At 44.6% G+C, this 22,956-nt stretch overlaps 2 protein-coding genes across 6 annotated transcripts in view; one reads left to right on the forward strand and one right to left on the reverse strand.

Moving 5' to 3' along the window:
* Nucleotides 1-5,562, forward strand: part of CNOT6 (CCR4-NOT transcription complex subunit 6) — a 32,729-nt gene extending 27,167 nt beyond the window's left edge. For all 4 annotated transcript variants that reach the window (XM_080555679.1, XM_080555682.1, XM_080555680.1 and 1 more), the window contains exons 11-12: nucleotides 618-820; nucleotides 1,483-5,562. In XM_080555679.1, the coding sequence (XP_080411805.1) occupies nucleotides 618-820; nucleotides 1,483-1,695 (416 nt within the window). In that variant the 3' untranslated portion in view covers nucleotides 1,696-5,562. The remainder of the gene's footprint in view (nucleotides 1-617; nucleotides 821-1,482) is intronic.
* Nucleotides 5,563-14,566: 9,004 nt separating this feature from the next.
* On the reverse strand, nucleotides 14,567-19,934 carry LOC308177855 (uncharacterized protein). 2 transcript variants are annotated; one of them, XM_080555684.1, is made up of 3 exons: nucleotides 19,148-19,934; nucleotides 18,094-18,195; nucleotides 14,567-17,478 (listed from the first exon to the last, which is right to left on the reverse strand). In XM_080555684.1, the coding sequence occupies exon 3, from the start codon at nucleotides 17,474-17,476 to the stop codon at nucleotides 16,475-16,477; it is 1,002 nt and encodes a 333-aa protein (XP_080411810.1). In that variant the 5' UTR covers nucleotides 17,477-17,478; nucleotides 18,094-18,195; nucleotides 19,148-19,934; the 3' UTR covers nucleotides 14,567-16,474. The 2 variants fall into 2 exon arrangements, with proteins under 2 accessions (XP_080411810.1, XP_080411809.1); XM_080555683.1 differs by lacking the exon at nucleotides 18,094-18,195 and having other exon boundaries at nucleotides 19,148-19,917.
* Nucleotides 19,935-22,956: the final 3,022 nt, after the last annotated feature.

Genomic DNA, 22,956 nt, shown 5'->3' on the forward strand with positions numbered 1-22,956 from the left:
TTGTTTAGTTTGTTCTTTTTAAATATGATTCCAAAAAGGCAAGTATTGCTAGTGCTTATTGCAATGGCCAGTTCATGTGTCTGATTGTGTCTTCAGAACAGTTAGTCATTTCTTTTACCTTCCAGAACTTTAACACACCTGTTCTGAAATGGAGGCACGATTGTCGTTTTCCAAGACACAAATTTAATTTACTTTGTGGCCGCTTTTAAAGTTAACTTTAGCTCAAGTAGTGTTATGGAACTTGGCTTTTTGGCAGCATTTTAGTCTTGGAATGTTGAAAGCTGAGACTTGTGCATGGAGACAAGAAGAAGAAGCTACCTACCTAGAATTTTACTTCCACCTCTTTCATCTTCACTTCTCAAGTCAGTCTGTTCTTATTAATGTTCAAGTTTTTCTAATCAATGAACATTTCTTTGTTCTAGGTGGCATTTGCTCTTGACATGCATATACATTGTATCACAGTATTTTACAAGAACAACTGCTGACTATATTGTGTACATATTAAGGTTTTGCTTATATAAAGCAGAAAATTGCACATACAACTCAAAGTAATCCACACACACTTAATATGCTGAATGCTTGTTAATATCTTCTTGTTTATTTGTCTCTCCTAATAGGTGTTGTTGAGTATTTGAGTACTGGTGGAGTGGAAACAAACCACAAAGATTTTAAGGAACTGAGATACAATGAAAGTCTTACTAACTTCAGCTGTAATGGAAAAAATGGAACAACAAATGGAAGAATTACACATGGCTTCAAGTTGAAGAGTGCCTATGAGAATGGTCTAATGCCTTATACAAATTACACATTTGACTTCAAGGTAAAAAAACTTTGTTTTGAAAAAGTTTCCTATCTTAAGTTTTATTAGAGCAATTCATGTTAATTGTTTAACAAAGAAGTTAATGTTTAGATAGCTAACAGCAAATTTACCAAACTTATATTTAAAACATGGTTTCTTGGACATTGAAATGTTGAGCACTCCAGTAGCTAAGTCATCCTTTTTTTGTGTTAGGATCTTGTAGTAGATTTGCAAGAGATGGGGTTGTGTTTTCTTTCCATGTATATATGTGATGTTGTATTTTAATACTTCAAGCTAAATGAAGTAGTAGAACCCAGGCAGTTAAGCTTCCGATTCCAAGGAAGCAATCCACACCACTACTGGAAAGCTGTCAGTGTACCCTTGGCATGAAGAAACGGAGGGCTGCTTCCTTCTTCAAAATCAGAAGTGTGATTTAAAGCTTTGTAGGAGGTTGGAAATGACAACCTGCAAAAGCAGAGCATGAATGATACAATGTGGACTTGTTTGTTTCCCTAATCTGTACTGGGCGACCCACAGGACAGGAAATAGAAGTCTCCTAAACTGATGGTATACTGTGGAGAAGGAAGGGTAGCATTTCAGTTACTCCTAAGATCACATTTGTTTAAAAAAATAACTGAGGTAAAGGTTACACACTAATAACGTTATTTCTATTCTTGTTTTAGGGTATTATTGACTACATCTTCTACTCTAAACCTCAGCTAAACATACTTGGCATTCTTGGACCTTTGGATCATCATTGGTTAATAGAGAACAATATAAGTGGTTGTCCGCATCCGCTCATCCCTTCTGACCACTTCTCACTTTTTGCACAACTGGAGCTTTTGCTGCCTTTCCTGCCTCCTGTAAATGGAATCCATCTCCCTGGCAGGAGGTAGTTAAGTACATTTTAGAGGGCAACCTCAATCTAACTTGTACAATTGTAAAATCTGAATATAGAGGAGTGAGGTATGGCCAACAGGGATTTTTTTTTCTTAATAATCTTAAATCTAATTATTTGCTAAAGACATAGTAAAAGCCAGGTGCTATCAACAGACACAATTCTGAGCCCAATATACTTTGTATACTGTTCAACAGCGATTGGTGTATTTGCACCTTTCTTTAATACGTTACAATTAACCTTCCTGTTTCTTTTATCCAACGTGACATTTTCATGCCTTGAAATAGGGAATTGTTATACAGTATATTCTCTTTGCACAGTTATCTGTAGCACTACTTTTTTGAGGCCAGTAGGAACATCCACAGAACATTCTTCCGTACTTCACTCCCTCCTTTTTCAGACTTGTTTGTAAAATATAGAATTTGAATTTAGCCTTTATTGATTGTATATGAACAACAGAAAACCTGATTTATGAGATTTTGTACTTTAAAAAAAATCAGATTTGGAAAATGATTGTATTGTAAACTAAGGCTAAATTTTTATCTGTTTTCATGTGTTATAAAGGCCAGCTTGTAAAAGAGGTTGTCACAGGTTTTCTCTGCTAACGATTTGCACTGTTAGGGTTTTGTTAGCCCTTTTGTACTACTTTTTATGTTCAATTGAGAACGTTGCTTTTAAAATCCAAATCTATAAAATCGTAATATCTTACAGAGATATAACTAAATACTTTCTGTTGATTTCTGATTTAAAAAAGAGAAAAGCATAGTGTTCTCGCAGAACAGATAAGCTAAGCAGTGAATATAAGTAAACCTGTATGCATTCAAAGTTATTGGTGATGTGTATACACTCAGATATTTTTCTCATCTCTAACTTTTGAAGTAAAATTTAGGGATAACTGTGTACAGCTTCTTCGTTTCTGTTTTAAATACTCGTTCTATCTCCACTGTGCCTGCTTAAATTTGTTCTCAACTAGCACTGCCTGTGCATGCAGAGAGAGCCTGTGCATCCTCTTTTATTTTTTTAAATAACGTTAACACTTGTGAAAATTTTATGAAAATACTTTTGTATAAGCTGTGGCATCTTTTTTTTTCCTTTGTGAAGCATTGGATATCACACTCTTTGAACATGTTCAGGTTATGGGTACAGTTTCTAGCTTCTAATACCCATGCACTGCTTCTTTCAGTGTCATTGCACAGTGCTCTTTTTCCCACTAAGAATTATCATGTGAATTCTCCTTAGTTTAAGTGTGTTCCTCAGTTTCAGAAAGTGTAATTCCTTGAAGAAAAAAATACTTACAACCTTACACTTTCTATTGATGAAGCAGTGTAAAAATAAATGCGTTTTCAAAACAGGTCCCAAAGACAATTCTTCAGATCATTTTTTAAAGTGACCAAGTCTTATTTTAAAGTGTCAAGACTAAAGTTGTAGTATACCCTCAGTGCCATTTGTGTCATGAAGCCAAGTATATAAAAGCTTACAAATTTAACTTGCGTATTTGTATCCTAAAAGAGAGAAGTTATCTCCTTAAACTAATACAACTTAAATAATCAGTGTAAAAAAAAAAAAAGTGGAGATAGAGAGCTTGGTCTTAAACAGCTTTTGTTTCAGCTGCGGGCAGGGAAGCAAAAGGACACTGAGCATTAAAACTTTCTAAATGTTGTGAATTTTTATATATATGAGTGGATTGGTAATAATGATTCAAAATTTTATTAAAAATTGGTAAGCACGTAAATGTGCTCAAACAATTCTGTTTTAAGCTGAAAGTAAACATTTCTAACAGTTTGGATATGTCAAGTGTACATTTTAAAATTTCAATAGGAGAAATTTTGATCTTGAATCCTTGTCTGGGACCTGATCTCTTGGGGTTATTTTGTTTTGGTTTTAGTTGTGAAAACACCAAACATGTCCAGTTTATAATCAGTACATTGAAATGCTGGTAGTATTGCTGTAGTAGACTTAATGCGTAGTGTTATTTTTTTTCTGTTTGTTTTTTTGGGTTTTTTTGTAAAGTGTGAATAAAAGGTGTTTTACTCATGTTTCCTTAATGATGTCTTGGTAACGTACATCATGACAATTTCCAGTGATGATGAGCCAATTTTGCTTGTCAAACTGAGCAAACTATTTTTCTTTTCTGATTATCTGGATTGTGTAATGAGTCCAGAAAGCTTTACAGAAGGGGAAGGGAAGCACTTATTCATTTTGTATTTCTTAGAGGGGGATAATTTACTTTAATAGATGCTGGAGCTTGAGTGCACTTGTTAGATTCAAAAGGTTTGAGCTTTATCCAATATGTGTTCTCCTGTATCTCTTAGTTTTAAAAATATTTGACTTTATGACATCCTATTAAAATATGGCCCATTGTGCTTTTGGAGACACAACTATTCCCGTTCAGTCACCTTACAGTCTAAGGGTCCATGTAAATAACCATTTCCTCCAGCTTTTATATTAGTCCAATTGGGTCCCAACCCAAAACCCGATGAATACATTGAAGACACTCCTTTGACTTCACTGGGTTTTAACTGGACTGCAGTGGTGACTTGGGGGGTGAGGGAATGAGCAATCGTGTGAATACAGGGAAAGACCAGATGACACCAAAAGAGAGCTGAGATACACTTTGTCAAACAATCTTTCAAAGAAAATATATTCCTGTGTCAAATCTAACTCAAAAATCTCAATTTCCAGCTATAACATAGAATAAGGCAATAAACCATGTCTTCACAAAATCAAAATGTTTGCTTCATAGTCTTTAACATAAAATGGTTATTTGCGATGTTTTTATTTGAGGTTGTTTTGGGTGTTGCCATAATGTACCTTCAGTGTTCTTGTAAAAGCACATAGAGCAAAAGTCACAAAACATCCAAGGGTTAAAAGGATTTATTAGGTTTGACCAGGCTTTTTTTTCCACTTAAAGTATGGTCAGCCATATCTTGTCAAGTTTTAGCTACATTTGCAAAGAATTCTGGATATCCAAATGTAAATTGAAGCATACTCTTAACTACAAGAATTGGTTAGAGTGCAAGACTAATACCACGAGTTACTGCTTTAAAATAACACGAGTTGGAAGATGGAAGGGGAAGAGCAAATAAGTTGGTGAATTTTGTAATTATTTTGTCCTTCTAGCAGCTTCAAAAACAAAAAGGTAAATTTGGCTAACACTGACAAAGCTGACTTTGGTTAGAACATTGTATGTATGCATTTTTGGTGTAACCTTAGCAAATCTCTCAAGTTTTGGTGGGAGGGGGGATGATTTTGTTTGGTTTTGAGCAGACTTAGGAGAGAGTTTATGGTTTGCTTTTTCAGCCACACAGTAAAACCTGTACTAAAGACAAAATAATTACAACATCATTGGAAAAGAAAACTAATTACACTGTAAAACTTTAAAAATAATAATCAGTTAACCGCATAAGTAGCAAGCCTTTTTCATCCAGCCGGACACAGTATTTTTTAGTATGTTAACTGCTATTCTTTCCTTTTGGTTGCATAAATTTGTAACACTTAAGTGTCTTGGTATGTTCAAGTAGTGTCTAAAATAGAATATCTTAGTCTTTATTCACAGTACTTCTGTATAATGTGTAATGCACTGGACTAACTCTTGTTTACCATTCATGTAACAAAAACCAGCACATTATCTGCACTAAGCTCAAAGAATGTTGCATTTGTCTATAGGCAGCTCTTCAATAAGATAAATGGGAAACTGAATATGGTCTGATGGTAAACAAGGGCTTTTACTGTTCTCTTCAGTGGAACTTTCTTCTTGGTCAAATTTTAACTAGTTAGTATTATATTTATATACAGGGTCTTCTTTTTCTTTACCAATGTATTTTCCTACTCATAGCTGACCAATAAATCCAATATCTGTTTCAAACCTTCTGGAAGTCTAATTCATATTTTAACTTAATTTGTGAAGCTTTTCCTCAAGTTGCACTTACGGCCAAAGTGAATGAAGTATGCTAAGGGTGAAATGGAAGCAAATACGAGACTCGATAATCGCCAAAAGCTTTTCCTGTACTTCATAGGTCCCCAGAACAAAAAACCAGTCCGAATCAACTGCCTTTGGATTGCAAAATCAAGAAGTGGTTAGTAATGCCTCCAGAATTGGTGGAAAACACCTGTCCAAAACTAAAATGTGAAGCCTTCTCCCTCATGTAAACTGCAACCTCCATGTCTTCATAGCTGGCCCTCTTCTGACCTTCACAAGTCAGTCAGTAACATCTGTTGTGCAGTGCAGGAGCCGTGGCCTTGGTCTGTGTCCAGTAACCTGCTGTGCGCCCCCACCACAAGTCCCTAGACAGCCCCAGGTAGATCTGCTCCTTGGGATCTGCCAGCAGGAAGAGATTCAAAGGTTCCCCTTTCCATTAATTTATCATAGAAGGGGACCAAAGTGAAGATTTCTTGCCCCCCCTATTTTTTTCCTTCAGGAATGAGGTTCAAGCCAACTCTCGTCCTTAATTCATTTTAATATCGCTGTCTTTATGCAGTGTACTCGTACTCTTCTGCAGCAGCGTGTATGCATAGAAGTGCAGGGTTTTTTTTTATATGATGTCCCCATTGCTAACAGCAGAAAATGAAGTAGCTGAGCAGGCTTACTGCATAAAGCATTGAAGCCCCTGAAGACCTGTCGCTGGCACTCCAGTGTCACTTCAGAACTCACGTCATTTACGTTGGCATCCATTTGTTTGGAAATAAATGACCTTGTTCAATGTTACCTTAAATACCCCATGCCTCAGAGTGCTCACCTCTTTGTATTTTTAAAATTTACCATCTTGAAGTAGCTCTAAGTCCCTAACAGAGTTACGAGACCATTACAGACTTCTGCGATGATTTCTCTGTGGTTCCATGTAAAGTGTGAGATTTTCATTCTCGCCAACACATTTGCTGTCTTGCCACTAGATGGTGCATGCATCACAGGCTTCATGTGCACGGGGAGGTGCAGGCGCTGTGCTTTGAGTGGCATCCAGAAAGTGGAGCTTGTGCAATTAGTCTTAGAATATTTGCAGAAATTCAGGCCTAGGATCTAACCTTCTCCAGTGGCAGCAGTTGATTTGGTAACGTCCACGTTAGTTTAATATTGGCTTTATAAATCCAGCTGCCACAATGGAAACAAAAAAGATCTACTTTGCAGCTAGTTCAATATAACTGAGTGCAAAATCACTCTGGCCATACTCCTGGTTACTGTTCCCTTATCTACTGGCTCTTCAGGCAGAGCACAAGGTTATTTTAGGGTGGGAACTTCCCCAAATGGTACAGGTGACTGCATGGCATTTGTTTCTACTGACACGGGTAGAGAAAAAACACTTAAAACATTTAAAACATTTGGAACTGAGCTGGGAGAGGGAAGGCAAAAATTCTGAGGAAAAGGTAAGGGGGAAGGATGAGAATATGCAAGGTACATAGGGTGACCTTCAGGGGAAAAAAAGTCTTACGTCGTTAAAGTGTAAGTGTTCTGGTTACTTCCTTGCTTTTCATCTTACCCTCCTAACCCAGAGGCACTAATTGTTCGCTCTCTAAATGTTCGCTTACGCTGTTTGCATGGAAAGCAGTAAAGTTAATTAAGCTATGGGGACCTTTTTTTTGCATTTGAATATTTTCTTTTTCCAAAATAAGCCCAGTATTCTTACATATTTTAAGTTTTTAAAAGATAGGAAGATACGCTCTGGTTAAATCTTCCCAGTGTGTCAGTGGACAGCATTAATTTACAACAAACATGGAGCAGTTTTACAATAATAAACATACATTGCATGAAATAAAAACAACTGTTGGGTTTTAATGACCACAAAGATGTCAGCTTCAGCTAATTGTTCATTGCACGCTTTTTTGTTGTTTGTTTTTCTAGTTTCAGACCAAGAACATTCAAGGTACAGACTGCTCCCCTTGGGGCACAGTAGTGGATTAATGGCACTTTCTCCACAGTGGCTAATGGTATTGATAGCTCTTCAGAGGCTGCAATTATTGATTTTATTTTTCTTCTTCCTTTTTAAAAAAATAGCAGACCAATTATTAGTCTGCTTTTTGGCCAAGAAGGCTAAGGCCTGTTGTACCTAAAGACCTGAACCAATCCACCCTGGCAGCAAAACATAAGATGCAGATTAGCTGGGGAATAGCCTGGAGATACACAAGGATTTCTTTTAATGATCTCTTCCCCTCCCATCTCTCACAGACACCACGGTGTGAGTGAGGAACTGCATTAAAGTTACCTCAGGCCTGTCAGACCCCCCCCCAAGCAGAGAAGACAGCCCTGCTGAAAGGGGGGGCCCAGCCCAACCCTGACCGTGCTGCAAGCCAGCCGGCTCGTCCCAGCGCAGGGGGCATGAGGTATGAGGTGGGTCTGCGCTGTAATTTCTGACCTTAGATCACTGACTTTAAGCCAGTGAAATGGGGGAAATAAATTACAAGAAAAAATATATATATTCTAAGAACTGACCTGGGCATAGGGTAGCGTGGTGAAGGGAAGGACCCCGCTTACATCCTATCTGTCAATGTGGTATCCCATGATGGAGCTGTTGCTTCAAACACCTCAGACACTGGACGAGGCTAGACCTTTCTTGTTTATTTTTCTCTGTGATTTTCTGGGCTCTGGTGACGTGAGCCAGACTCCAGCTGGTACAAGAGAGCATCGCCTGTCTTCGTGGTTGTGGTGTTTGGGTGCTGTGAACCAAGTTCTTGTTAGCCAGACGTCTGCTCTCACCCAGGTCACTGAGAGCACAGGATGCCATTCAGGGAATATCTTCTGCCAGAATCTCAGAAATCTGAATTACAGGTTACTATGTAAAGGAAGCAAATGGAGATATTCTGGCAATGAATGGAGTTTTTTATGAAGGTTTCATTTTTAGTGGAGACAGCCACCATCTTTTTAATGTCTTAACCTTGTCTCAGCATGGTCCTGAGTTTTCTAGTAGGTTAATAGCAGCTATATTCAGCAAAAAGTCTCAGTGCTCTGCCCAGTGAAAGAAGAGCAAGCCAGACATGCTTAGCTTTCAAGCTGAGGTTTGTTCTTCAGTTTCTCAGCTCATTAATTTATGTATTTTCATTCTGTTTGCAGTGTGTGTGTGTGAGTGCATGCGTGCGTGTGTGTGTAGGCCATACTCCCTTCCCTTCCCTAACCCGACAGGCAGGGGGAGGGTGTGTGTTGGGATTGTGGCACCAAATGCAGGAATTCAGAGTCCACGAATTGTTGCTTTGGGTGTTTACATTTCTAGTTGGATCCAGTCCTGAGTCTTTGGTATGTCTGTACAATTTAATTAAGCTTTCACATTTGACAATGTCAAACTGTGGTCTCATCCAGTTACATAAGCTTCAGGAGACAGCCAACTGTGCCGTTACATTTGTCTTTGTATTGCTCATGTATTACAGAACCACGCAAACGAATAAAGAGAAGGAACCCACCCAGTGCTGCAGCACGTGCTCTTCTTTCTCCAGCGCGATTCTCTGCTGGCTGTGCAATTACAGCCAGTGCCTGCAATCTGGTTCTATCTAAACGTTATTTCTTATAGGTCTGGCTGATCTTACAAATCCTCCTTTTTCCCACAAGAGTTAGTCTCATTCTACAGAGCACAAAAATCACTCAAAAAGGCAATAAGTTGCTGAAGGTCACACGTGTCAGGGCTGCAGAGCAGATTCTGCCCGCGCTCCCCAGCTCTGTCACTTTCTGCTCTCTCATATTCTGCAGGTGAGTATCAGAAACTCCCATCCCATGAACCAAAGCATCTGGAGAGAGCTTAAGGAGGGTGCAATTGCTCTGCATTTGTGTAGACCAAATGGTGTTAGCAGAGCACAGAAAAGTGGCCGTGTCCTACCCTGAGGACTGCTCCACCGCGTGTTAAGCAGCGTCCTCTCTCCGTCCCGTGGCGTTTGTTCTCCTCTGTCCCCCACAGGAGGAGCGCTTTGTTTTCATAACGGTTTTAAAAATATTTCAGTGCTGGAAAAGCTGAACAGTCTGTATGACTTACTGAAAGAGTGGCTCCTTAAATATGTCTGCAATGTCCTGATCCGTAAAGATAGATAGGTCTGTATTTTTGCTGAAATGTGAGGGAGATGAAATAAGTCACTTGGAGCTGCCGGGGATCAGGGCGTGAGGGCTTTTGCAGCAGGAGCAGTGAGATCTTGTAGGCCAACTGTTTTATTATGACATAGCAAGAAACACTTCTCTAGGAAAAAAAACCTACACGTGACAAACTGCTGTGCAACTGCAGCCCTTAATACTGTTAATGAGAAAGAAAAGAATTCTAATAAATCCTAATTAGAGCATTCTCTCTGGTAGCTGAGTCTGTGTAGCCCCACTGTGTCTTGGAGGCTGACAAAGGTATGGCAGGTCATGTTCAGGGCTGCTCTTCCTGCAATACAGGGCAGGTGGAAAAAGAAAAACACAATGAAATTTTGCAAAATGAGAACTTCATTTTGAAATGAAATGCTGGAATGCACTCACAGCACTTTCATGGGACAGACCTTGGTGGGGAGGCTTTGCTTAATTTCCCTTAATTGTGGCAAGAGTTGTTTTCATCCTTATTTTCAGATGCAAAAATCTCTAAGGCAATAGGCATCCCTAAATGTGAACATAAATGTTGTTGTGTTTTCCTTTCTACCCCATACCATTGACAGTGGGCTGTAGGAAGACAATTTTTGTCTTTGGGCACAAAAATCCAAATTTTCTATTACTAGTCCAAGATTATCAGGTAACTTTTCTGTTGCCAGCATTAGGCTTAGAGAGGTGTTTCGTTCAGAATCTGTTTTTTGAAGACAGTGAAATTTAATAATTGATGAACTTTGGCCGTGCTGTGCCACAGCTGCTGTCACACACTGCACCATGCCTGCTGGCAAATTGGGCCAGGAGCACTTTTACAGTATCCATCAGAAAGATGTGTAAAGACTATGGATCTTTAACCGGATATTTAAAATGAAAAAGAAAAAAAATGGAAATGATTGTAATAAAGAATTTCACTTGTAATATGTGTTCTTTGTTCAAATTTTAGCAGTTCAAAGGTTTTAAAAGAAAAGAATGAAAAATCACACGTAGCTATTTTAGTCTCCAGCACATTTTTCTACTGCAGGCTTACTTTAACATTGGACTCTGGAGGGAGAAGGCTCCTAATGCAGCACGGGAGGGTTTGGTGAACCCGTGAGCAGGCAGCAGGAACAAAAGCTGTGCCCATTTCATTCCCACTGCACACATCCCTGCCGTGCTGCTAGAGTTGGCTTCAGGGTTCAGATATTACCCTGCCTGGTGCTCTGGTTCATGATGTCACATTGTTAAATTATCAACTTAGTTAATTACACTTACAAAAGGGTTGTAATTTTGGTCACAGTTCATTTGAAGCGGAAGCCAAGAGTGACTTACACGATTTCTGTCCTGGCCGGAGGCAGCATTTCTACATTCCCTAACTCTTTCAGCCCCCTCTTGTCGCAACCCAGGTTGGTGTACAAACAGCAACTGTGTTCTGCTGATGAAAAGCACAGAGGAAAATTAGATGGTATTTATGAAATACCATGTTGTTATCTCAGCACTCAAAAGTGACATTTTGAAAAGTGGTTGGCAGTAGGGTCTGCTCCCCTGGGGATTGATGGGGTCCGTGTACAGTGGTTTGGTTTATATCAAAGGGGAGGGTTTATATCACAGGAGGGTTTGCAAGCAGGGCATGAAAGGTCAATGGTAAAATGGAAGTTTCACCTGGAGCAAGAAAATAGGCTTTATCCAGGAAAGGAAACTAAATTCTGCACACTGGGTCATTTCTCCAGTTACATAGTAATCATTGGTTACATAATGAGAATGTACTCAGTGTCCTCATGGCCTCAAGGAAAATATTTTGCATGCAGTACTTTATGGGCTGGCACAAGACTGCTCCGAGAACAGCAAACATCTCCCTAGAGCTGGAGCCCAGGCCCGAGAACAAAGATTGCCCAAACCACAGCAGAGCTGCTGCAGGTGGTGGTCCTAACCCAGAGTCATGCTGCTCACCTTTGGGTTGGATCGTGCCTGGTTCCTCTCCTGGATGGAAATCCCTGCATAGTCTGAGTGGTTGCAACTATTGAATAGTTATGGGCATGTGCATGCAGCTAAGGAGCGGAGGTGAACTTTGGTGGTGGAAATCTCTCTGCTGCATTTACACCTGCATGGGGAAAGGAGGGGAAGCCTCTGGGCTTGAGGAGAACCTAATGCACCTTGGCTGCAAATGCTGAAGAAGCTGTTGCAGTCTGGTTTTCCACGTTTCATTTGTTGTTGTTGTTTAGAAATAGTCATTTATATGAATTTGTAAGTATAATTCTTCAACACAAGCATGAGCTGATGGGGAATACAAAGAGCATCTTGAGCAAAGCTGCTATTTCTTGTGTAGTTGCTCTTCCATGAGCAGAAGTTGTAGCCCAGCACCTCTGGTATAAACCAGAGGTACTCTCCCCTGTTCTCGCAACCAAGGGAAATAAAGCATTCTTCTGAACTCGGATGACTTGTATGTGTCATATTCCACCACCAAACACGACGTGGCAGTCTCCCAGCTGGCTGGTACTGCTTTCACCTTGCATGACCACCGAGCTTCGCCCAGCAGAGGCTTGCTCATCCTGGGGGGGAAAGCCAGTGCATGTGGTGGGAGGTGCAGGCAGGTAGAGGGATGGAGTAACACAGCTCTTGCTAAGCTCACAGCAAGCTGATGGGCTTTCAGCTTGATTTGTTTAAAAAAAAAAAAAAAAGAAATGGCTGACAAAATGTTAATGCACACAAGTAAATAAACTAATAATTCCATTTCCCTCATCAGCTGCTAATAGAAAGCCGTGCTTTACATACAGCAGAAAATTGTTCCCATTATGAGCCCATTCCAAAGCACTTACAGGCTCCCTTTGATTTTAGATGAGATTTGGTCAAACGTTATGTAGCAACTAGATGATATTCCAGAAATGCCCAGATTTTTGCAACAGTCCTCGGAAGTGCTGCCTCCAGGAGCATTAATTCCAGGAAGGCTATGATTGCCAGGGACATTATATGTGTATTTACACAACGTGTATTTTGCATCAGCTTTATCTTGTGCCAGACAAGTTATACTTGAGAATCCAGGATCATGGGAAAAGGCCACGAGACCAAGATGTAGTGTTTCAGGGTTCATCACTGCTGTCAACTGTGGCCCGCATAAGCAGTGCCAGCCACATAAATACACATGGGCTCTGGTGATCGAGGCAAAAAGCTGTGTCTGAATGATGTTCAAATGCAACACTGCAAGCTTGTGCTTTCTGAGCTGGTACTGCAGAATTATCTGAGGTGCAAGCAGGACTCTGCCTGGATAATGCAAGGCGTGTCACTGACAGCACTGCTGCCTCTGCAGTGACTGATGCAGCACTGCACCCTGTGCTGCCTCCAGCTGCCAGCCCTGCTCCCCCGCCCTGTGCACGCATTTGGCAATCATTTCGGATCTCTTTTCTGCCTGTGGTTGCTGCTGCAAATGCAAAACTCTTGGCCATTAATAATGTTGCTGATGGAACATATGAGGCTTTCATTCAAAGCTAAGGGATCCCTGCTCAGTCACTAAATGCAGTTTAACTTAATTGTACACCATTTGTTATTACTCTCCATTTGGGGAGGCTCAAAGTTAATTAAATATGCCCTCAATTAGGCCCAATTGCAGGCACTTTAGGGTGAGGGGAAGTACTGATGTTCTAGCCACACAGCCTCCAACCTAGGCAGGCCTCATATCCTGCCTCAGGCTTGGGTCTGAGTCCCTTAAATTAGGCCCCGTGTTTTCTCTTGGAGCTTTAAGTTAGGGATTTTCTCTTAAAGATAGCTGCTTTTACCCTAACTTCAGTACTGACATTCAAAGAACTTTTCAGAAACTACTTTTGCTGACTTCACCCACATGCCTCCTGCATGGACCTGTCTGTTGTGTTCAAATCTTCTCCATCTCCCCTCTTGCCATTGTGTTCACCCTTTGGGGCAGGCCCATTCCTGACCCTTCCCTGCTTCTAAACACACTGCATGTTGGCCTGTCGCTTGCCTGTGAACTGGTTGTGAAGGCTGAGACTGAAAGCTGCTGCTTTGGCTCCTCTCTCAACGTGGTTGAGCCTGGATTTGGGGTGATTTTTCTTTCTAATTTCTTTGCAAACCCAGCAACTGCAAAACCCAGCCCCCTGAGGAGAAACAATTTTCGCTAGAGCAAAAGGATGATCCAGAAAAAGCCAATGCACTCTGAAGCTTCATCCCCGCAAGGTTTGCAGCTCACCATGCCTGGGGCAGCCCACAGCTGAGCAAGCCTGGAGCCGTGGCTGCACTCATACTGGGAGCTCGGACTGAGAGACCATGGCTCTGTGAGGGGCTGAGTGCTTCTCCTGGGTGTCCTGGGCTGCAGCTGCGTCCCAGTGCTCTGCATATTAACCAATTTATGGAGCCAGCAGTGGTGGCAGCAGCCGAGTCGTGTGCTCGTGGCTGGGCTGTCACTGGGACACACCACATCAGCGCTCCGGTCCCTGCTCCAGGAAATGCAGGTGGGTTTTAGGTTTCCAGGGGGCTCTTTTGGGAAAGGTGATGGGTTTGAAGATTTGGCGCATTTTCGGGAATATGTGGCAGCTGAGGAGGAATCGTGGAGCTGGCCACCAGCTCTGGAAGGGGCTGCGTGTGGTGCCCTGCTGCGGCTCTGCCGTGAGGGCCAATGTCGTAGCTGCGGCCTTGTCCTGGGGGAGCCCTGCTGATGCACAGCATGGCAGGTTTTGTACAAATCAAACACCTGGGCCTGACTCTGACCAGGCAGAAAGGCTTTGTAAGGCATTGCCTGTGTGGGGAAAGGGCCTGGGGGCTGGCCATGCCGTGAGCCATGCATGGAGCCACAAGGCCGCACCTCACAGAGAGGCCCTGTGCCGAGAATGATCACTCGTGGGTCTGCAAGAATGGAGACAGCTGCTTGACGTAACGGTTTTATTTGTTTTTCTCAGTAAAATGTAGTGATACATGCAGTTGGCACAAGACTTGCTAGGCATTAGTGTCAGAAACATTCACGTGGAGAGAAACTGGAATGTCCACAGGGCAATGAGGACAAACGTCACCTCCGCCCCGACGTGGGCCTGAGAGGGAAGGGGAGAGGAGGAGGAGGCAGAGTGGGCGAGTAAAGCTGGGGCCGGTGCTACGCCTCGATCAGCTCGAGCTCTCCGTCAGCCTGCATAAACGCTGGAGCCGCCTTCGCTTTTGTTCTTGCTGTGTGGTTAGCTCAAAAACTAAGATGAGAAGCAGTTCAGCTCCGTAGTGCTAATGAGTTTCAACAGGAATAAAAATATTTGAGGTAAGAGATGTGAGAATGAGAAGTTCAAATATGCTCACCTTTTGATCTTCGAGCATATTTACACTCACATTGGTACTGAGCAGAAGTTGCCTTCTGATTTAATCTACTGCAGGGTGTTTTAGAAATCGCTTGTGAGCACTTTTATAATTGCAGCTTTGTGGTGGTATTTCCCATCCTAGCTGCAGTTGAACAAGCAGCCTGGTCCCTGTGCTCTCCTCTGTGCCAAAAGATTTATTCGTGGTAGTAGCAGTAATAATTACCCTAGCATTGCTTTGCAGTTTTCTCATCCACGTCTCTCACCCAGCTACACAGGCTGCTGCCCCCTGTGTGGGTGCTCTGGCTGCAGGACAGTGCGGTGACAAGTGACTTTTTTTTTGTATACGAAGAAGTCTCAGTGTGGTAGTGAGGGGATGACTCGGCTGTGTGCTCACCGTGCCAGGACTCCACAGCAACATGGCAGTGTTGCTCTTTCTCCTGGCATCCCATGTAGCAATGGTATCATCAGCAAACAGATTGTCCTGTGCACTTATGCTGGTTTTCCATGTTTCACTCTCACAGCACCAGGCAAGGGAAAGTCAGCATGGTTAGCATGGCCAGGCAGGGGAAACTACAGAAGCACACACATGTAAGGAAACCCAGAAATGATTCATGCGTACACATGGCTCTCTCGGCACTCAGCTCTGTACATGCCTGGGCTCTGTGCAGACACAGCAGCGCTGAGGCCACCACGATGCAGAACGATGGACCTCGATTCCCTCCAGGTCCAGGACAGCAGCAGCACCAGGCAAGTGTTGTCTGGACAATGCTCACCCAGGGCTTGTAGTTCATCCCCAACGAGGGCAGATCATGGAGTGAAGGTAGTATATTTTTGCAAGGCTGAGGACGAGGAAAATCCCCCCCCCGAGCTGTTTCAGGATTTTCCATGTTGCTCTCTAACAGATCCTTATCAAAGACTTCCTATAACTTCCTATAACTTTTAAAAGTATTTATTTATGTGAATGCACTAACAGATGACCTATCCAGTGATGTTCAGGTGTCGACGCAGTGATCTATGATGGGTCTCTTGGTAAATGTTTATGTCAGTGAGGAGGGCATATTTAGTACTGTCCAAGCATTGTTCCCAATGTTCCTTTTGGAATAACTGTACCCAAGAGTGAGAAACATCTGGCTGCTTGGCATTTGCTGTAAAACACCACTAGTTTGATGTCCCCACAGATTACTTCTCCAAAACAGATGGGTTTTTGTGTTGTCTTCAGCTTTTCTCCTTGCTCAGGGTAGTTCTAGGCAATAGGTGTGGGACAATGCTTTGTGAACTGTTGCCTTTTCAAAATGAGAATTAATTGCTATTTCCTCAGCAGACAAGACTCTGGATTGTCCATTTGCCCACCGATGAGGGATATGATGGATCACAAAAGGCTGCCTGACTTGCATGCACGTTCAAGCCATATATTCCACGTAAAGACTCCAGGGAGAGCTTCTAGAGCACGGGGTGGTTATTTCTTGCAAACAACATTATTCGGAACAGATACTTTTTCACACTTCAGCAATGGCTGGAAGCAAACAAGCCTTTATCTTTGCTTCTTTCCAGATGCATCTGTGCTCTGAAATCCAGTTATGGATCACGGCTTTTTTAGCTGCCTGGAAGCACTCGGAGTATCTCTGTTTACTGGGGACATCACCCATTGCATTTTTGTCACTGGAAGAAATTTCTCTCTCTTCTTTTTCATCAGCACCTGCTGTATTGAACGAACTACTCTGCTTCCTTACAGAGCACCGCAAAACTCGGTTTCCTAGCAGCTTCCCTCTGGCTGAGCATGGCAATAGCTTTTCACTGTTAATGAACACGGTACCACCTTCTTTCTGACTGTGATTACTGCTTAAAACCACTCCCTCATCCCTTCTGAGATACCTCATCTCTGAGCACAGCGTTTCTTTCTGCACCGGCCTTGGAGAGGGAAGCCTTGGAAAACTGAACACCCGTGGGAAGTTTGGGTTCCCTTCAGGTTCTCCTTTCATGGCTGGGGGATGAAGGTCACCATGTGGGGTGTCCGTGCAGCTGGAAGAGTTGCACTGTGAGTAGCCAGTGCTGGAGCTTTTACTCCAAGAACCCTTGGAGGAACAGAGCTTTCCCGCACCCGTGTAGATCTGTGCCAGGGGGTCCTCTCTGGACCAGAAGTCGGTTTCTGCATCATCAGGAGCAGGTGTGACTTTTCCCAGTGGCACCACATTTGAGATGAAACTGGTCAATTTACACGCTGACGTTTCTGGCAGGGATGGGGACCATGACGTGGCTTCAAGGCTCTGCAGAATCTTTCTGTTCTGAACTTTATGGCTGCTTACAGGAAGGCCCGGGAAGGTGGGTCTGGCAAGGTGGCAGATAGATTGAATGTAATCATCGCTGGAATATGAATCTGGGTTGGTTGAAGTGCTTCCAGTGTGTTTCGGGTTGCTGGTTAAATCTTCCATTGCTTCCTCATGGGTTTCACATATGGTTGGGAGAGGTTTTGCAACACTGAGCCTTATCCGGGGTGCCATGGCTGCAAGGAACAGACGAGACACGGTCAGCACGGGACAGCCAGCCATGGTAAAGAAATCCTGGGGCTGTTTCTGTGAAATCTGTGCTACTGGATCCACCCAATATTTTCTTCTGGCCAAGAGTGGTGTTTACAGACACTTCATTCTAAAAATCTGGTGGCAGGATTTTTATACCTATGGCTTCCAGGGAAGCCCATATACACAAAAGAAGCCAAATGGTTAAGTGCAGTAGAAGGTAAAAGGTTCATTAAAGAGACTCATGGAGGTCAGTAACTGTGTTCCCTTCTGAACTCGTGCGTGCAGTTAGCAGCTGAAGCAGCGCAGTGCTTGTGCACCACCCAGGCTGTACCAGCAAGGGACAAACTCCTCTCCCTCATCCTCCGCTGCCTGCTCGCTGTAGCAGGGCCCGGATTCCACATTCGGTCTGGCCTGGCAAGAGCTGATCCCAAAAGGAGAGGAGCTGACCTCCTGCCATGGGGAGCGTCACGTGAAGGATGTGACATTAAAGCTGATCTCTGCTGTAAGACTACAGTAAGGTGGAGGTGATGATGTACAAACATTCACTTTCATCTCTACCAGGGGTTTATAAATTTAGGTATGGATTGGTAGAGCCTTACCTGAATGCTTATATAGATTCAAGTTCTTTATATGCAAGTTGTTATCCTCATCTCTTTTTAGGCTGGCTTTCCATCAGACTGCTCCCACTGGTCAGGTACACCCTTTTTTACAAATATTTCACGTTGCAGTGTTTGCTTACTATAGGGATTATTTTTTTTATATCAAAACACTCTTTCATGTGCTTTGTTTATCTCACGTTCTGGCAGAAATGACAACATTGCCTGGATCCTTTTTTTTTTTTTTTTTTTTTCCTATTCCCCCCATCCCCAGTGGAATTTGTATATGAACAACCTGTCAACACAATCCAGCTTTGCTGTGTGATTAAGCCCAAAAGTGCTCTGCTAGCTATTTTAGTGCCTTGCTTGTCATTGCTGGAAATAAGCCTGGCTTTGCTGAGCCTCCGCGAGGCTGCGGCTCCCGTAGGGCACGCAAGCGAGCGGCTCACGCAGCGCCCCGTGCCCACCCCTGCCCATCCTGCTGCTGGCTCTCACTTCAGGTGCGACTGCAATGTCAGCCGAGGTGGGCTTTGCTGAATTTAGGGGCTCGTTTTAAACCTCATGGCCTTTTTATTTCCCTTTCTTTAGTCTTTACCTGCTTCTTTCTTATCTCTGCAAGCTCCAAGGGAAAGGTTTCTCCCCTCCCTCCCAGCCCGGCACCGAGCAGTCACAGCACCAGGCCTGCAGCCCAGGGCAGCGGGGGGCTCCAGGGACAGGCAGGGGGTCGCCGGGGGCTCAGCACCACACGGATCATTAACTGAGCCCTGCCAACGCCTCCTTCCTCCCGAAGGAAACTGTTACCTACTTACATCGCTCTTCTGCTGGGATGGATGGGTTCCAGCCCGGCCGCATCCCCGCTGCTGCCACCACGGCCACGCCGTGAGGAGGTCACCTTGTCACCTGCAGTCACCCACCATCCTGCTGGCCCCAGCAGCCCTGGCACCCCCCCAGCCCTCCCCTCCCTGCTCCTCCCCAGCGTTTCAGTGCCTGTGACCACCCGGGTTCCCCTCCAGCCATGCCGAGGAGAAAGCTCCGTGCGCCAGCGCCTTGCCCTTACCTGAGCCGCAGCCTCTGCGGGTGTTCGGCACCTTCCAGCTCCCCCGAGCCCCAGCTCCGTCCCCTGCTCTTTCTCGCCCTGTTTTCCTTGCAGGATACGTGCTGTCTACAACTCAACCGTGCTCGCTGCGCCCAGTCAGCTGACTCGGCTGCCTGTTTTGTTGTTGGTGCTAAATATAGACAGCCGGAGCCCTTCCCCGCTGGAGCCCCGGTGTGATAAACGCAGCCGAGCCGCAAACCAGCCTCGGCCGGGCAGGATGAGCCCAGCCCGGGTCAGAGCCCTGCTGCTGCAGGGCTGTGCTGGGTGGTCGGCCAGGGGAGGCTCCGTGCACCGAGCTGGGTGTGCGAGCAGCGGTGCGGTGGCTCGGATGCATTTCGCTGCTGCGTGCAGGGTGCGGCCCTTAGGTTGTCCGATTTCTCTCCTGGGTGGCTTCGTGCCTCCCAGCTCGGGTCTGGGGGTGGCTTTCACCAGCGCTGCTGCTGCTCCCCTCCATCCCCGTGCCTTCCCCAGCCCCCTCGCCCTGCGGCATCCACCAGCCCTGTGCCGAGGGAGACCACACAAACGCACTGCAGAAAATCACTCTGCAAGGAGGGCAGGCAAAGTCTGACCTCCAGGGCCAGCGGTCTCCAGGCAGCAAGGGGTTTCCTTTGTTTTCAGGCTTATTAGCACGCTGTGAATTGATTGCAGTTCTGGTGTAACCCCAGCATCCTGCTTGTAGCCTCCCCTGCACGGTGGGTGGGGAGGTGAACTGCAGTTTTGCAGCAGAATCTTCCTTCTGCTGTTATTTCCAAATGCTGCCCTCGGTTCCTGCTGTCAAGGACCAGGGAACAGCCGCGCTGCACGATGTCCCTGTGTCCCCTAACCTCCCCACACCACACGTCCTGAGCTGCTGGGAGGGGCAGAGAAAAAAGCAGATATCCTAAACTGAAAATCCCTGCTTTAGTTTTAGTGCAAATATTCTCAGTGTTACTGTCACTCGGGCTGGATCAGCTTTGGCAGCTGATTTGGTGGCCCAAGTCTACACTCATCATCCAGGTTCTTTCTTTCGCTCTGGTGGAGAGAAGTAAGCAGCTCAAAGGACTCAGGCATCCATTCAGGTGTGGCTCAAACCGGAGATTACCTGCTCCCTGGAGCTATCCGCTGCCCGGTGTTTAAAAGGTGTGCAAGCTGAAGGTGTTTGCTGGGATTCCGGCTGGCACGCAGCTAGTTGTTGATGTTAAGTTAGATTAAATGACCCTCAGCCTTCATGCACTAAATATGCTAACAGCAATGATCAGCAGGGCTTATGCTTTAGCAACAACTCGCAGCTTAGAGTTCTCCTTTCCCTTAGATTTCTCCAAGGAGCAGCCCGAGAGCCTTGAAAGAGATCAGGATCCTCAAACAACAGGGTTAGGTAAGGCATCTTTCCTTATGAAACCAGGCTAAAAATACAGTTTTGCAATAAAAATCCCTTTCATCTATTGAAAAGAGTTTCTTCAGCTGTCTGATGTTACTGTAGGAAAATCACATTTTTACAAGTCCCTGCTGCTGCAATAACTCAGATAACCCCCATATAAATGATTTGTTCTCCCTCATCTTTTGTATTTTCTTGGTGATATCAAAAACACCAGATAGAGATTAAAGAGTAGCTACTACCATCCACGTATAATTTACAGCAATGCCTTACTTCTGTTACCTCAACCACAGTCGTTCTGTTTTCTCTTTCTTCAAGTGGTTGCTCAGATTTTTAATTAAAAAAAAAGAAGAAAAAAAAAAAGAAAGGATGCACCTTTGAACACTTGTTTTTCTCTTCACCAAACTGCCGTAGGTTTCTTCCCAGCATTTCTGGGGCGGCTCTGGTTAAACCATCCCCATCTCCTGCAGCCTCCCCCGAGTGAGCGCAGTGAATCAGCATTCCTGAGTGCACGAAAACCGTAACCAAATGGGATTAATGGCAAAAGAAAACAGCAACTGCAGCGGTGCCCAAGCTGCCAGGGAAAACAGGAGTTGTGAGTTCTGCAAGGTTTGGTTGAGTGTCTGAGATCTAAATGTCGGGGTGTTACTTCTTGTTTGGTGCTCTGCTTGTGAGCTCTTTTCAAACACTTCCAGTCTGGGGAAAACCTGCCTTAAAGCAGTTCAGCCATGGGAGCTGCACAGGTGGAACAGGCAAGTCTCCTTCAGGCGTTTTTGAAGCTTGTTGGTGTTTGGATAAACAAAACAGTTCATCTTTGGGAGCCCTGAATGGATAGAAAATATCAGTTCCCATCTTGGGTGTGCTCAGGAAGAGCATTTGCAATGCCAAAGCGCGGCTCTGCAGCCACCACGGCGCTGCCTGGCTAACCCGGCCTCCACCTGCGGGGCTCCAGCATTGCCAAAGCTCCTTCAAAAATAACTTTTGCTTTGGATGATGGCAAGGAATATTTATTTGGGTGGGAAAAAAACACCCTATGTTTTCCTAGGCTATGAATCTGTACAGAAAAGGTAAAAGAGTAGAAGCCCCTCCGGCCTGGCGTGGCAAACTGAAGTCCGTGTGTGGGCAGGAGGCTCGTGGTGCTCAGTGATGCTGCTGGGCACCCCTCAGCCCCTGCTCTTCACTGAAACCTTGTCAGATTATCAGGAAAGGAGCAATCCCGAGCACTTGAAAGCCATGGCGCAGAGAGCTGCTGCTTTCTTGCATCTTTGACATTGAAATTTCAAGAAAGGAAAGGAGTTTGACCTGATTTGTGCCAGATTCCGGATGATTTCTGTTCTCTAATTATATCCCACAGCCCGTTGACCTCCCACGCATTGCAGCAAGCTAGGGTATGCAGCAAAGATATTCCCATGAAACGTTAATGGGCTGTTTTTGTATTAACTCGACGGAGCCAGGTTAGAAATGTCGCACCCACGGTTGTTGCCTTGACGGCAGCTCACACAGTAACCAGGGGCAGCTGCTTGTGCAAACACCGTAATTGATGCACACAGGCTTTCTGGAAATTATTTCTTTCTCTTTTTCAAGCAAGGAACTGGTTGCAGCACAGACTTGGTATCTCAGCCCCTCGCCATTTAGCACAAGGCTTGTTTGCAGGGGCTGAGCTCTCCACCCGCCTGGAAACATGGGCTCAGTCCTTTTGGGAGGCTTAGAAAAAGCTCGGAGCAATGTAGGTGCTTCCCTGGGATTTCAGTTCAGCTTGGAAAATGACTCCAGGGAGCCTTTGCAGCACATTTCGAGGAGGTGCCAGTTTCATGGGTTTGCCAGCCCGGCTCTCATCAGGCGCCAGCTGCCCGTGGTGCTGGAGCTCGGTGCCGGTGAGGACACCAGGATATAGTGACTGACTTTGTTAAGCTACTTTGGCATCTCCGAATGTGCAAACCTTGGGGGCTGCTCGCTGGCCGCTTCCTCTGGAAATCCAGCCCAGGGTATTTCGTTGATAAAATATAAATAATTTTTATTTATGGTATTACAGTTCTGCGGAAGGTCACATTGTGTCTTTGTATGAGGATATTTTGCCGTACCTCATTTCAGATTTTAGAAACGCACACCCAGCCTCCAGCTGAAACCAGCAGGGTGGCCAGGGATGATGGCAGGGCCGAGGCTGCCCGCAGGTCACGGTACCTGCCCAGGGGGCTCTGCGCAGGAGCAGAGATTCCTTGCCCGATTCCTCGCCCGTGCTTTTCACCGCTGTTGTTACAGACGGGGGCGGGATTTTTTCCGTTTCACCACTCACCCTGTCCTGTCTGTCTTTACACAGCTGAAAGAAGCCAGCCCCGAGTTAGTGGCTGACCTAACTCCCCGGCAGCGTTGTGAGAGCTGGACCAAGCAAAGCAGTGAGCCATGCGAATCGTGTCAC

The sequence above is a fragment of the Anser brachyrhynchus genome (assembly GCF_964034855.1).
Source record: "Anser brachyrhynchus genome assembly, chromosome: 14".
In the NCBI taxonomy this organism is placed as follows: Eukaryota; Metazoa; Chordata; class Aves; order Anseriformes; family Anatidae; genus Anser; species Anser brachyrhynchus.

What these genes read in the sequence shown, in the direction of transcription:
- LOC308177855 (XM_080555684.1), bottom strand. Translation starts at nt 17,476, where the DNA reads ATGGCACCCCGGATAAGGCTCAGTGTTGCAAAACCTCTCCCAACCATA.